The sequence below is a fragment of the Chiloscyllium punctatum genome, chromosome 37 (genome assembly GCF_047496795.1).
Source record: "Chiloscyllium punctatum isolate Juve2018m chromosome 37, sChiPun1.3, whole genome shotgun sequence".
NCBI lineage: Eukaryota > Metazoa > Chordata > Chondrichthyes > Orectolobiformes > Hemiscylliidae > Chiloscyllium > Chiloscyllium punctatum.
In genome coordinates this window covers 11,219,450-11,233,886 of record NC_092775.1, presented here as the reverse complement: position 1 = coordinate 11,233,886, position 14,437 = coordinate 11,219,450, and the positions used below count along the sequence as shown (strand labels likewise).

Genomic DNA, 14,437 nt, shown 5'->3' with positions numbered 1-14,437 from the left:
TAGTGGACAGGACATCCCCGGGCAACTTTACACTTCCCATCTTACCTGTTGCACAAATTCAGCTTTCCACCTCTTGGCACTGTGCACTGAGCCTTGAACGACTTATATCTAAGGAATGTTATATCAACCACTTTGGCCCTAATACTGCCACGTCACACCCTGAAGAAATGTGAAACTGGACTTGCCTGATTCAAAACAATTAACACCAAACAAAAAATACAATTGTTTTTTATTGAAAATCAACAAATATACAACCAGTACATACACACAATAACTCAAATGTAGTGTTGGCATTGCTGCATGTTATCAAATATATTTACATCAACTTGTCATGACTGCATCATACAGTCCTGTATAATACAACACGAGGAACTGCACCTGCTACAGATGAGAGTGATAACTCAGCCATTCCTGTTCCTCTGGTGAATTTCTGCCAAGTTGCGATACAGGGTCAGTGGGAAACAGGGTTTGCTCACATACTGAAGGCACAACAACTGATGGCTGTGGAGTTTGCCAGTCTTTACTGGCAAAATGGTCTGGCCAATTAAGTAAATGCTGGCATGGCCAGTGAGGCTCCCAATCCATCAAACAATAGCCCAGCCAAAGCTTCATCCCAATAAGAACAGTCTCCATTTAATTTGGCCCCCTTCAAATGAATGCATTGATCCCTTAACAGCACGTCTGACATTTAGCAGAGAGTAGGCCGCAAGTAAGTCAAGACGGATCATACAAAGCACTAACTGGATTGTCTCAATGCTGCCACCTAGAGACAGACATGTGCCTGCAAACACAAGAGGGCTTTCTCTAACATTTTTAAAGGGTGCAGTCTAACACTGTCAAGGTAAAAACGTACACCGAGATTTTGGGACAAACAAATATACAGACACTTTATTTTGGCAAAAGGCAGGGCTGAATTTGCTGATTAATCCTTCCAGTGCCAAAGTATCTGGTAATTTCACGTCATCCCATGCTTCAAGTCAGTCAGGATCCATGAAACCCATTTATTTCCTCTCTGTAAACACTGAAGAGGGATTAAACATTGTCAAGTATCGAATGATGCACGTAAGGTCCTAACAACAATATCTGGTCAAGAGCAAGGGCTCACACTGCTCAAAACAGCAACAGTCATTTCTACATCAATACTATGTCTGGGGGAGGGGGGGAGGTTGTGAAGGAGGGTGGACGAGGAAGGGGGAAATCAGATGATAGCGAAAACACAGGAAACGTCTTCCATCTGTGCTTGCTGCTGATCCTTAGCATTTCTTGAAAGCACAATCGAGGAGGGAGAGGAAGAGCAATCCTTCAGCTTTTGTACAATGAAGGGACTGGGCCAGGAGCCCTCAGTTCAAGTGGGACAGTCTGCCCCATTCTCACACTCCTCCAGCATCACCAGGGAAGGCTGAGTGTTACTGTACAGAGGCAACACTGGGCTGGTGTGTTACCCCACGCTGCCCGCTCGTCATAAGGTTCATGCCAAGCGGGTGACAGCCCTCGTTCCATACCCAACAATGAGTAACACCTTTGGTCCCCAGTTGAAGGAGAGGTCACATGAATCTGGACATAAGCTCTCTGTACAGCATCACTGCTAGACAGTGGAATGGTAGACCAGAGATTTCCGGGTTTCATTCGGTATTGCCGACCAAGCTACCATAACTCTCTACGCCCCCTCCCTCAACACAGCGCACCTCTATCATAGTCTCTTAGTCCTGAGGTAATCCTGGTTGTGTACTTATTGCTATTGGCAACCTCTAGCTGCAAAACAAGTTGGCCAGAGGTTTGTTTCCATTTTCTACCGCAGCTGGGGGTGGGGAGGGAAATGCACTTCCGAAAGGTTTGGAAGCTGTCTGTCAGGGGAGGGGCACGGAGGCCCTCAAACTCACTTGTTCAAAGACCCACTGCTATGACATGCTGCCGTAAACACTGACCAATCAGTGGTGTCCATCACCCCATGCTTACGCCACCCTCCCCCTCCCTTGATGCATGGGGCACCATCTTCCAGCCGGAAAATCCTGGGGACGATCCGCACCCAGCCCTCACCTCCTTCCCCCCCAACCCTCCAAGCTCTTTCACCTCAAAAACCACTCCAACAGGGAAGGATGTGGAAGGTCAAAGCCCATTGTCCAATTCACAGAGAAGGCACAACGTGACCGTCAGTGTTTCAAAATACTTTTCTTCTTTTTTTTATAAACGGTTTTTTTGACAAAAAATGAAATCTACAAATCTGCATCCTCTGTGTAGCCGTCAGGGACTAGCTGGTCAGTCGATGGGCCCGAGCTGCTGTTGTAGGTCATATTGAAATTGGAACTGAACCAAGGATGATCCAAGATCTCACTAGCCGTCAACCTCTCCGCAGGATTCCTTCGCAAGATGCACTGGATCAGGCACTTGGCTTTGGGGGAGATGTGGTCCGGGACAGTGTAGAGACCTCGCCGAATCTTGCTGAAGAGTGCGGCGGGTTCCATGTCCTGGAAAGGGTAGCGGCCCACCAGCATGGTGTAAAGGACCACTCCCAGACTCCAGACGTCAGCAGCTCTCCCTGAGTATGACTGCTTGGTGTTAAGTATCTCTGGCCCTACATACGCAGGACAACCGTGTTTGTCCATCAAGGAATCATCCTCTCCCTTCAGGACACAGGCGTCATCCAAGTTTTCAAGTCTCAATTTGTTCCTGTAAGTGTAAAGGAAAGATCCATTGAGAATCTGTGCTTTTAGATGTCAGCCCAAGCCTACTCTTTAACTGTTCTGACAGAAACAATCCCCCAGGACATGCAATTCTTCATTTTCTCTCGTTGCAAAAAGATTGGTTTAATTTTTATTAAAATGTACCAGAAAAACATGTCGAAAGTTCCTGCTTTTTAAAGGATAGGAATATTAACGCCTCATTTATGTCAGTGTCTCCTTTACTGTTTGCACCGTCCCTGGCACAAGGCAATAGAACCACCAAGAAACTAGTTTGCGACTGCCCAGGTTTTACTGCAACTTGTCTCGTCTGAAAATGAAAGCGTGTGTCTACGCCCACGTTCTGGGGAACCCCAACCACCTCACAGCCAATTAATTACTTATCATCAGTGAGTCGTTATTACTGCTGCAATGTAGGAAAAACATGGCAGACAAAGCGGTGCACAGGAAGATCCCATACACAACACTATGACAAAAACAGATGATTTTGCTTAAATGTTGATGTTGGTCATGGGTTAGGTTATTGCAGAGGATTCTGCTTTTCCTCAATATAATGTCTTTTACATCTACTGAGGGTTCAGACTGAGGTCCGAGAAGGTAAACAACAATGACAGACACATACACACACACTCACGCTGACAAACATACAGACAGACTGGCATACAGTCACTGACAAACACAGACACACACACGCAAACCAAGCACAATCACTGACAGACACACACACAACAGACACCCAATCACTGATATACATTCAATCAGTTATTTTAAAACGTGATGGTCGTGTTCTTGTGCAACCCCATGTGATAGAAAAATCACACTTTAGAAACAGCGCTTTAAGTGTTGGCGATGTAATCAAGTTAAAGCCAAACACACTTTTTAAAAGTTCACGCCGTAGAACAGTGTTGCCCCAATTTGTCCATCACGTTGACGAAACACGCGTTACAGCAGAATGACCTGGACGCAGATACACTACACAATGAGAAACTGACATGTAAACACACACACAGGCAGAGACAGACAGATATCTAACGCAGAAAGTGTTGTTTACGGAGATGTCTGTCACGCAGCCTCTGTAATCTTCCCTGTACTCACCTCTGTCTGTTGGCGAAGATGAACTTCCTCAGTTTGAGGTCCCGGAGTACAATCCCGTGTTGGTGACAGTGTGCCACTGCCTCTGCCATTTGCCTGAAGAGGGTAGCAGCCTCCTCCTCACGCAGCCTCTTGCACGTCCGCACGTACGAGTGCATGTCGCCATAGCCACGCTGGAAAAGGACGTAGGCCTTGCGGTCTCCTGCAATCACCTCAGCCATCTGACCCACGTGAGGGTGAGGCGGCAGGCGGGCGTAGGGTGCAATCACCTCGCTGTAGCGTTTCATCGCAAACACCTACAGTGCAAATAGGAAGAGGAAAGTCAGTGAAGACCAACAGTGACAACTTCCCAAAGCTCATCATTGAGCTGTAAATCAAACTGCATTTTGGCACCCAGGGAGGTATTAGGACGGGTGACCACACTGTATTGAAAATGCAACTCCCAACGGAGTCACTTGAGAGCATGCAATAATCATTAGACTTTATATTTAAGAAACAAAAACTGAAGGTGCTGGGAAAGCTCAGCAGGTCTGGCAGCATCCACGAACAGAAATCAAAGTTAATGTTTCGGGGACTCTGAACAGGTTGAGTCTGAATAGATGAGGGAAGAGAGCCAGATTTTTGCAATTAGAGGGAGGTTGACACCATAGGGGTGAGTGCACAGTGTTTTCCCCTCCATCTCCACTTTAACACGAAAACCCCAGTCTTTCCCTACCCTTCCCTTCTGTTATTGTTGCATTGTCCCCAATGGGCAGTGCATATAGATTGTTATTTTCACTAGTGACCAAAGTGATCTGGTGGTGGGCTATACAAAAAAAAACAAAGTCAGCTCCTTCCCCTCCAACACTTTTGATTGAACCCCACCCTCTTTCATTACCCGAGATTGGTTGTTGTAGTTGCACTGACCCCTGGTGGATAGTGCTTGTGTTCATTGTTTAATTTAGATCAGATTCCCTACAGTGTGGAAACAGGCCCTTCGGCCCAACCAGTCCACACTGACCTTCTGAATAATAACCCACCCAGACCCACTACCCTCTGACTAATGCACCTATTGCTATGGGCAATTTAAAGATTAGATTACTTATAGTGTGGAAACAAATCCTTTGGCCCAACAAACACACAACTCACCCAGACTTATTCCCCACTTCACCTAACACTACGGGCAATTTACCATGGCCAATTCGCAGATTTTTGGACTGTGCGAGGAAACCCACACAGACATGGGAAGAATGTGCAAACTCCACACAGTCACCCAAGCCTGGAGTTGAACCTGGGACCCTGGTGCTATAAGGCAGCTGTGCTAACCACTGAGCCACTGTGTCCAACTCAGAGGGGTATAAGAAAAAAAGAGAGAAGTGGGTTCTAAAAGGTGGACAGCACTGGGGTTAGACAACACTATCTCCCCCTTCAACACCATTTTGATTATTTTCCTCCCTTCTTTTCCCTACCTTTTACATATTTGTTATTGTTACAATGCCCCACATGGGCAGGAGTTGTAATTGGGTGCTCATTACCCCTGGTCGATGATGTTTGTAATTTGTTTACTTGATATTTCATTCATTGCTGGTGGGTTTATTTTCAAAAGAAATAAAGAGCTGTGTCCTTTTGGTGGTGGGTTTTGATTAAGATTCAGGTACCTGTGGCAGTCAATACTTATCATTTGTAATTTTGTTCCTTTTAGACTTAAACAAAACACCTGCGTTCTTGTACTGCCCCTGACAGGGGTTGTTTGTAATTTGGTGATTTGTTAATTTGATGATTGGGTTTATTTTTTATAAAAGAGCTGGGTTTTTCCCTAATGGATGCTTGGACTGCTGGATACTAGAAGGATCAAGGGTAAAATGGAAACTGCAATAAATTTACAATAAAACCCTTATTAAATCTGAAAGTTTTTTTAGCTGCCTAGTGCACTATGTAGATATTGGTCTGCTAAATGGATCAAAACTTTGATTGACATGATTGGGTCATAAAAGGAGAATACGTTTAGGTTACAGATGGAGAGGTTGGGGCAGGAAATTCTTATATTGGAGTCTAGGCTGCTGAAAACACACTTCAATTCAAATACCCCACCTCCTCTATGGGATTAGCACATAACCGGCCTGAAGTGAAATTGGCAAAAACTATGCACAGACTTCAGGTCACACAGATAACGAAGGTGATGCTGAAATGGCTATCCAGTTTTGTTTCTCGATCTTTGAAAAACCGTTTACAAGATTCCCCCAATGTCAGCTCCAGCTGCTTCATAGAGAAAGACAGTTCTGTGGTACAAAGGGCAGTGTGATCATGGCGCCAGTTTATTAACAGACACATCCACACAGACACACATACAAATACAGACACATATACACATGTATAGATAGACACATACACACACACACATACATAGACATATACACGCAGGCACATACATACACAGGTACACATACACAGACACATACACACAGACACATATACATAGACATATACACGGACACACATATACAGACACACGCACAGACACATACACACATACACACAGTCACACATGCACACACGCATTCATACAGATGCATACACATAGACACACATACATAGACATACACACAGACACACATACACACAGACACATATACATAGACATATACACGGACACACATATACAGACACACGCACAGACACATACACACAGACACACATACACAGTCACACATGCACACACGCATTCATACAGATGCATACACATAGACACATACACATAGACACACACAGAGAAACACATATACTGTCACATACACACAGACGCACATACACAGCTGTACACCTAAATGATTTGGGTCATCGTCTGATAAAGGGAGGTCTCCAAGCTAATGTTGCCTGTCAAACAATCCTGTTTCTCACAGAGAACAAACAGTGGGGGAAAATAATCTCTCGGTGTGTTCTCCCATTTGGGAAAAGGAGAAAGCAGCAAAAAGGAAGTGGTCTTGTTTGTGGAATGGCTGCATTGTTCGAAAATGATAAAAGGACCAGGAAAAAGACAGAAGTGGCGACGGAGAAATTGTAGAATCTGTTACACCACAGGGCCACAGGAAATTGACCATTTACAAGAAATGCACACGGCAGCGTGGTTTGTGGTTGGAAGTTGCTTCGAAAGGTTGGGTTGGCTTCAACAGTGAGAAGTGAACATAGTGCAAAGACCTGCAGCCACTTCTCCTGAAAACACAAACCACCTGGGGCCCTGACACCAAACGCCCTTCCCTCCTTGGGGCTGAGGTCAACAGTCTCCAACACCCTTCAAACTCCACCCTCACCCACCCACCTGCTCTCACTGTCCTTCGGACTGGGGTCCTCCTACAGGCCAAGGAACATAATCAGGTTCTCGTGTGGTCCATTGGCCAGAATACGCAACAGTGGCCAGCTACCCAGAGAGCAAGACCTGCTTTCCCGATAACACTCATTCGGCGTACCTTGCAGATGTATTCCTGCTCTGTGTGAGTGTGGATGGCTCGGTAACAGTTATTCGCCTCAGTGGGATTCAGCAGGAGGTAAGGTCCAATGCGGGACACGGTGTTGTCATCGGAAGAGGAGGGTGTTGGGGATGGCGAGCCAAGGCATGGAGATAAGGCTGGTATAGAGAGCTGGCTCACACGGGCTCGCTTAGATTTGGGGAGATCGGGGTTGTCAGCGTCATCGAAGTCTAACCTCTTCAACCTGGGCGGGAGCGACAGCAGCGATCTCTGGGCGTTCACACTCATAAGGATCTGAGGGGGAAGCAAACGACAAGTTTTTACATGGTGGTTCCCAAAGTCAACTTCAGAGTTAAACAGGTAGCTCAGGCATTTAGTTATTTTGTGACTGATCTGTACCTTCACTCCATCTACACATCTTGGTTCCAACATTGCTCAACACCCTGAACTAACAAAAATCTAACCAGTTTTAATTTTTGATTCATTCCCTGAATGGCTTTTTTGACTCACAATGTTCCAGATTTCCACAAGTTTTTGTGTAATACCAGTGCTTTCTGATATCATTTCTAAATAATTCAGTTCTCATTTAGAGTCACCATAGAATCCCTACAGTGTGGTAACAGGCCATTTGACCCGACAAGTCCACACCGACCCTCCAAAGAGTAAACCACCCAGACCCGTTCTCCTACCCAATTACTCTACATTTACCCCTGACCCATGCACCTAACCCACACACCCCTGAACACTGTGGGCACTTTAGCACAGCCAATTCACCTAACCTACACAGGTGGTGAGAAGGAAACCAGAGCATCCGGAGGAGACCCACCAGACACAGGGAGAATGTGCAAACTCCACACAGACAATCGCCCGACGCTGGAGTTGATCTCAGGTCCCTGGCGCTGTGAGGCAGCAGTGCTAACCACTGAGCCATTGTGCCAGCCTCATGGAATCCTACAGCGCGGAAACAGGCCCTTCGGTCCAACCAGTCCATGCCGACCATAATCCCAAACTAAACTAGTCCCTCTGCCTGCACTCGGTCTACAACCCTCCAAACGATTCTTATTCATGTACTTATCTAAATGCCTTTTAAACATTGTACCCATATCCACCACTTCCTCTAGAAGTTCATTCCACACACGAACTCTGTGTAAAAAAATTGCCCTTCAAGTTGTTTTTAAATCCTTCTCCTTTTGCTTTAAAAATATGCCCCTTCATCTTGAAATCCCCCACTCTAGGGTCATTCACCTTACCTATACCCCTCATGATTTTATAAACCTATATAAGGTCACTTCTCAACCTCCTCCTTTCCAGTGAAAAAAGTCCCAGCCTCTCCTTATAACTCAAACTTTCCATTCTCGGTTTTGGCACCATGTTTTGTAACAACCACCATCTCCTCCCCCATCCCAAAGAGTTTCTCTCCATCCGCAGCATCAACTCCTTGAAGCATCTGGAATGCTGGGTCCTGCAGCCTTTCCCCTGAACCCACTTCCGAACCCATCCCCATGACTAAATGTCACTTAGGGCAGCATCGTTAATGTCCAAATGTAGAGATAGCATGTCAATTGCAAGGCTACATGAACCCAACCATTTTTGCAAACTCCTGATGTTACTAAAGTCACAAGGTCCCTTGCAGATCAGCAGTGGACCCTTTGTACTGCAGCCAAGTCATACCATGATATCTCGCACCTCCAGTTGTGTGTGCGTGCTGATAAGGGAAAAGGGATAAAGTGCTAATTCATAGCCATGCTTACAACTACGCAGGCCCCAAGCAGTGCAATTCCCTCCATCAACCTCTAGCGCCTGCACCACCCCCTTCTCCTCTTTATCCTAGTCTTTGGTCATCTGTCCTAATATTTCTATGTGGCCTAGGGTCAAATTTTGTTCCTTATTCACTCCAGTGAATATAAGTGCCTCAGGGTGGATTACTACATGTAAAGGTGCTGTACATTGCCTTGTGACTGCTCATCTTCCACCATAACACTGAGGTGTTTATTCCATTACGGCATGTTTTAACCCATCAACACTCAGCAGCACCGGAGTTGGGAGTGCACAGCATTCAGCTCTTCCACCATTCAGTGAGTTCCTGAATTGTCTAATTCCACACAGCTGCCTTTGTGCCACATCTCCTCATATCCTCAACATGAAAAAAACAGGAATTAAAGTGTAACAATCAATCTACCATCAATTACTATTTGCAGAAGCATGTGCCAAGTTTCTATTGCACTTTGCGTTTCAAATTTCACTTCTGTAAGGACCAATTCTCAATTTTACACCAGTTCCTGCCATCCTGGGCTCTGCAGCCAACACAAACATTCTCTCTCTCTCTCTCTCTCTCACCTATCAATATCCTTTAATATCTTGCAAAAAAAGAACTCAAATCAAATTGCCTACTAAATTCTGAATAGTCATAGGAGAACTTGTATTCTGAACCTGTTTTATGCTTACAGGAGGTTTTGTGTCAATACGATGTTTGTTTGACATTGATGAGTATTCTGAAAGACAGACTAGAAAGTAACTTCAGTGTTTGTGGGTTGTTTGATTCACAATCACCTGGTTTGGAAATTCCAATTGTGCACAGTGTGTGAAGTTTGAAATCAAGAGGATTCATTGTAGAAATGAGACCAAAATCTTGATTCAAACAGGTATGGGGTCTACAACACAATAGTGACCAGGAGTCAGTATTGACGTGAGGGTCAGTCAGCTCAGTTGGCTGAATGATGATGCTGTGCAATATCAACAGTGTGGGTTCATTTCCCACAATGGCTGAGGACACTATGCAGGACTCTCCTTCTCAACCTCTCCCCTCGCCTGAGCAATGGTGACCCTCAGGTTAGACCACCACCAGTCATCTTTCTCTCTTTAATGGGAGAGTAGCCTGTTTGTCTAGTAGGACTATAGTCCCTTTATCATTATTCCCCGAGCAAGACTTCAAGTGGAAATGCCACACTGATACTGTAGGTGGTGCTCTGGGCATAGTTGGCTCATGCAACTCGTACAAGAGGTACACGCAACCTTGTAGAGCTGCATCCAGAGTCTCAGAGAAACATGGAGACTCAACTCCCCCCACGACACACACAGGTTTATCTTTAATCCTCCCCAGGCCCACAAAATACAACACAACACACATCCATCAACGCTCTGACAAGATATTTTCCTAAGTGACCTGTTCAGGGATGTTACAACACATCTCAACAGCAGGAGGGGCTTGAACCCAGGCTACCTGGCTCAGAGGTGGGGAGCTTTACCAATGCAGCACAACTGCCTTAAAACAACTCTCCTGCATTAATGAGGATAGAAAGCAAGACACCAGACTCTTATCCCTAGCTCTTGACTACCTCACAAAGTGAGTTACTTCCGATGAATCACACTCAGGATGAATCAAATAATTGAGTAATAATCACCACCCAGCTAGTCACACTGCCAATGCTAGACACTCAAGGACGTGCCTCACCTCTGAATGGTACAAACAGCCTGTATCTTGCACACACACGACACAGGCATTCACACTTAATGACCACAAAACTGCTCCAAGCATGCAAGAATTTACAAATCCAGAGTCTCAGTGCTTCATCCACCTGGGAGCTGTGACTTGCCTTTGGAACCATGGCTTTGCCCCTCACTCTCTCTCACTTGCATCATTCTACAGCTCCTGTGATCTCTCTGTTCCTCCAGTTCAAGCCTTGGGAGCGTCCGTGACTTCAATCGCTCCACCAGAACCGCAGAACAGAATTGTTACAGTGTAAGAGGGTGCCTTTTGGCCCATTGTGTCTGCTGCTGTCTGATTGTCACCATTGTCCTGCCTGTGTAACTTGGCACCTTATTCTTTCAGTAGTCTATTTCTCTTTTGAATGCCTTGATTGAACCTCCCTCCATACCACACACTCCGGGAGTGCATCCCAGACCCTGACTAGACATGTGAAAAAGCTTTTCCCCACATTGCTTTTTGCTTCTTCCATCAATTACTTTTAATCCATGTCCTCTCGACCTTGATCTTTTCACGAGCGGGACCAGTTTCTCCCTGTCTACCCTGTCGACATCTTGCAGGCTTTTGAATACCTCTATCAAATCTTTTCTCCCAGACAGACAGTCCTAACTTGTTCACTCTCCAAGAGATCTTGCCATTATCCACCTCACCGGTAAGATCCATACCTCTTGCTCTCTCCCCTCACCGTTTTTATAACACATTTCTGAAACCTTAGGTCTCTGACCAAACTTTTGGTCACTGGTTGTAATATCTCCCTCCTAGTTTTCCATGCTTATATCTCCTTTCATGATCAAATCCGTTATAGGGGTTGACAATAAAATGTCCTATTGGTTTCACTGGAGTGTTAAGTTCAAGTTGTTACTGTGAAGAGTGAGGTAAATTGGATCACAGTCCGGCCCCTGCATTGTCAGTGCGGACACCACTACAGAACAAGTGGTGAACAGATGGCCCTCACTCAAAAAGGGGTTGGAGAGTCTTCGCAAAGCCACACTCGGCACCACATTGAGGAGGTAATGGTCACGAGGAGATTTAAAGGTCAAGCCAAGAGTTGGACTGAAACCCATTTATCCCAATTACAGGCGGCAACTTTTCACAGTTCAGGGGCTCCACATTCATGAACAGATTAGGCTGGAGGAGGGGAGGAGATGGCAGGAATACCTTGGGAAGAATACCAAGGAAAACCCAACCCTTTCCGTATATGTGGAACAAGTGGAGGACATTCAACCCCCACCAACCTATCCCACTGCTCAAGGAACGCACGGCTGATCTGTGTCACCAACTCAATCCAACCTCCTTAGTCACTTTTTAAAAAAATAAAGAGGTTTACCAAAAAAAAAGTCTCATTTTGAGATTCAGGACCTTCCTTCTCAGTATCAAACACCCTTTTTGTTGGTGGGGGGAGGGGGGGGGGAGTAACAAAACCAGAAATTGCTGGAAAAGCTCAGCAGGTCTGGCAGCATCTGTGGAGAGAAATCAGAGTTAATATTTCGGCTCGAGCGAGCCTTCCTCAGAACTGAAGCGACAAAACCAGCGTTTGCTGGCACCGTGTCCTTTTGTTCCAGGCCGTCTACACCCCGCCAGAAAAATAAACCCAGAGGAAGTTGTCTTTGTTCCTTATGTAAAGACCCCAAAGATCTCCCAACACCTCGTGGAGTGTGGGGGTCTCGGTTTTCTCTAGATTCGCTCCCCCCCTTAAGAAGATACAGAAATTTCCTACGCGCTCCTTGACTTTTCCAGGGATACAGCGTGTGCAGTTTCCACGGGGAACACCAATGTCTCTCACACAAAGAGAGTCGACTCCAGGTCAGTCCATGCGGTTCCAGAACTCTGCCACAATCTCCATTCCAAATGAGAATATCTCAAGGAAACTTTCAAGAATTCAAACATAAACTAATCCAGAGTTTCAAGCATCAAAACCGTTACCGTGGGGTTGGGGGGTGGGCGAGAGAACGAACTTTTTAAAAAAGTTTATGTCCCTTCACTCCTGTATAAACTTTACACAAAAGGAACAATATTATTATTCACTGTAACACAGATTGGCCATAAGTACAATTTTAAGTATCTATAACTTCTCTCCCCCTTCAATTTCTCAACAAAAGGTTAAACACCCGCCTCGATTTTAGAGGGACCGATGTTTAAGGTTCAATCTTAAACACTAAAACTCTCGTCTACACGTTTATATTTATGTATAATAACAGGCACCACTTACTAAAGGTTTTGTTTCGTTACAAAGCAAACGGAGGAAAGGGGAGGGGGGGTGGTGGGAGATTCGCTCGAAGCAGTTTCGACGAGGTATTCCCAGTAACGCAGGAATCTCCGAGAACCTGAGACGACAGTCTCTCCCTCTCGGATGTGAAAGTGGAAATTCGCAGATGCTCTCCCCCTGTCAGTAATTCCCCGCGTGTGGTCTCTGAGCCCCCCGACGATCCTGGGTAACGTTTACCTCCCACCGTCCAGTAACATTCTGAGCTCTCGGGAGTGAAGTCTCAATTGGAGAAGCAAGCAAAAAAGGAAAATATTCTTTGTAATTCCTGGGCAGGGGAAATGAAATGGTAACTTGTTCTTGAAATGCCAAATGATGGAAGGAAATCGTCAAAGCTCTCGACGTCCTCAGAAGTATCTCAGCCCTTTCTCCATGAGACTGATAAAATGTTGCCCTGGTCTTCTGTGTGTTTCCTCTTGGTGTGAAGGTGAGCGACTGAGTAAGAGAGTGTGATGTGTGTGTCCCAAGAGCAAAGACACACTGTGATGCTCGGCTGCTGTAATCCTGCTGAATTATTACACAGTCCACACGCTTTCACTCTCGCTCTGAACGGGCTGACGATGACTGGCGACCGATTGCAACATTCCCCCTCCCTCTCGGTATAACACACACAAACTATTGGCGACACAGTATCAAGGGGGCGGGCAAGAAGAGAAATATAATATATGTGTATATAAATCACCTGGTTTCAAAGACAGGTTTTCACCAGATACCCAGAGGTGGGCGGGTAGGAAAGTTATTCTTCAGAGCCTCTCTTCGAGCATCAATATCGCCAAACCTGTCAGTCAGAGGAACCGTCGCCATCCCAAATGAGATAATGTTCTGCACTAGACAAAGCCAAGTATTTATGTCACACCTGATAAAGGACAATGTGCCAAAGTGTTTCGCACGATACTATTTGAGCCAGAATGCAGGTAAATTACCCAGTGCCAGGGCAAAGTTGACGAGAAAGGTCATCGTGAAGAAGGATGGAGATCATGTACGAGGGAGCAGAGGATTTGGGGGAGGGAGATCCACAGCTCAGGACCCAAGTCAGAAGTCACAGGACACCAGGTTAAAGTCGAGCAGGTTTATTTGAAATCACAAGCTTTTGGAGCGCAGCTCCATCGTCAGGTGAAGGAGCAGTGCTCCAAAAGCTTGTGATTTCACATAAACCTGGTGAACTATAACCTGGTGTCCTGTGACTTCTGACTTTGTCCAACCCAGTCCAACACCGGCACTTCCACATTAAAACCCAAGTGGTAGCTAAAGTGATTAAAATCAAGAATACTCAATAGATCAGAATTAGAGGCGTGCAGTTCTTTTACTTAACTCATTCATGGGATGTGGACATCACTGTCAACATTTGTGGTCCATCCCTCACTCGTGTTGAGAAGCTGCCGATTTGAACTGTTGCAATCTTTAAGGTACAGGTAAACCACCGTTCTGTTAGGGAGGGAGTTCCAGAGTTCTGGCCCAGCGACATTGAATGAACAGT

At 45.6% G+C, this 14,437-nt stretch overlaps 1 protein-coding gene across 1 annotated transcript; it reads right to left on the bottom strand.

Annotated features, from left to right (window-relative positions):
* Positions 1-212: 212 nt before the first annotated feature.
* trib3 (tribbles pseudokinase 3) lies at positions 213-13,547 on the bottom strand. The gene is made up of 4 exons (XM_072556250.1): positions 12,907-13,547; positions 7,214-7,507; positions 3,774-4,066; positions 213-2,667 (listed from the first exon to the last, which is right to left on the bottom strand). Exons 2-4 carry the CDS (start codon positions 7,499-7,501, stop codon positions 2,214-2,216), a joined length of 1,035 nt encoding a protein of 344 aa, XP_072412351.1. The 5' UTR covers positions 7,502-7,507; positions 12,907-13,547; the 3' UTR covers positions 213-2,213.
* Between the last annotated feature and the right edge of the window lie 890 nt (positions 13,548-14,437).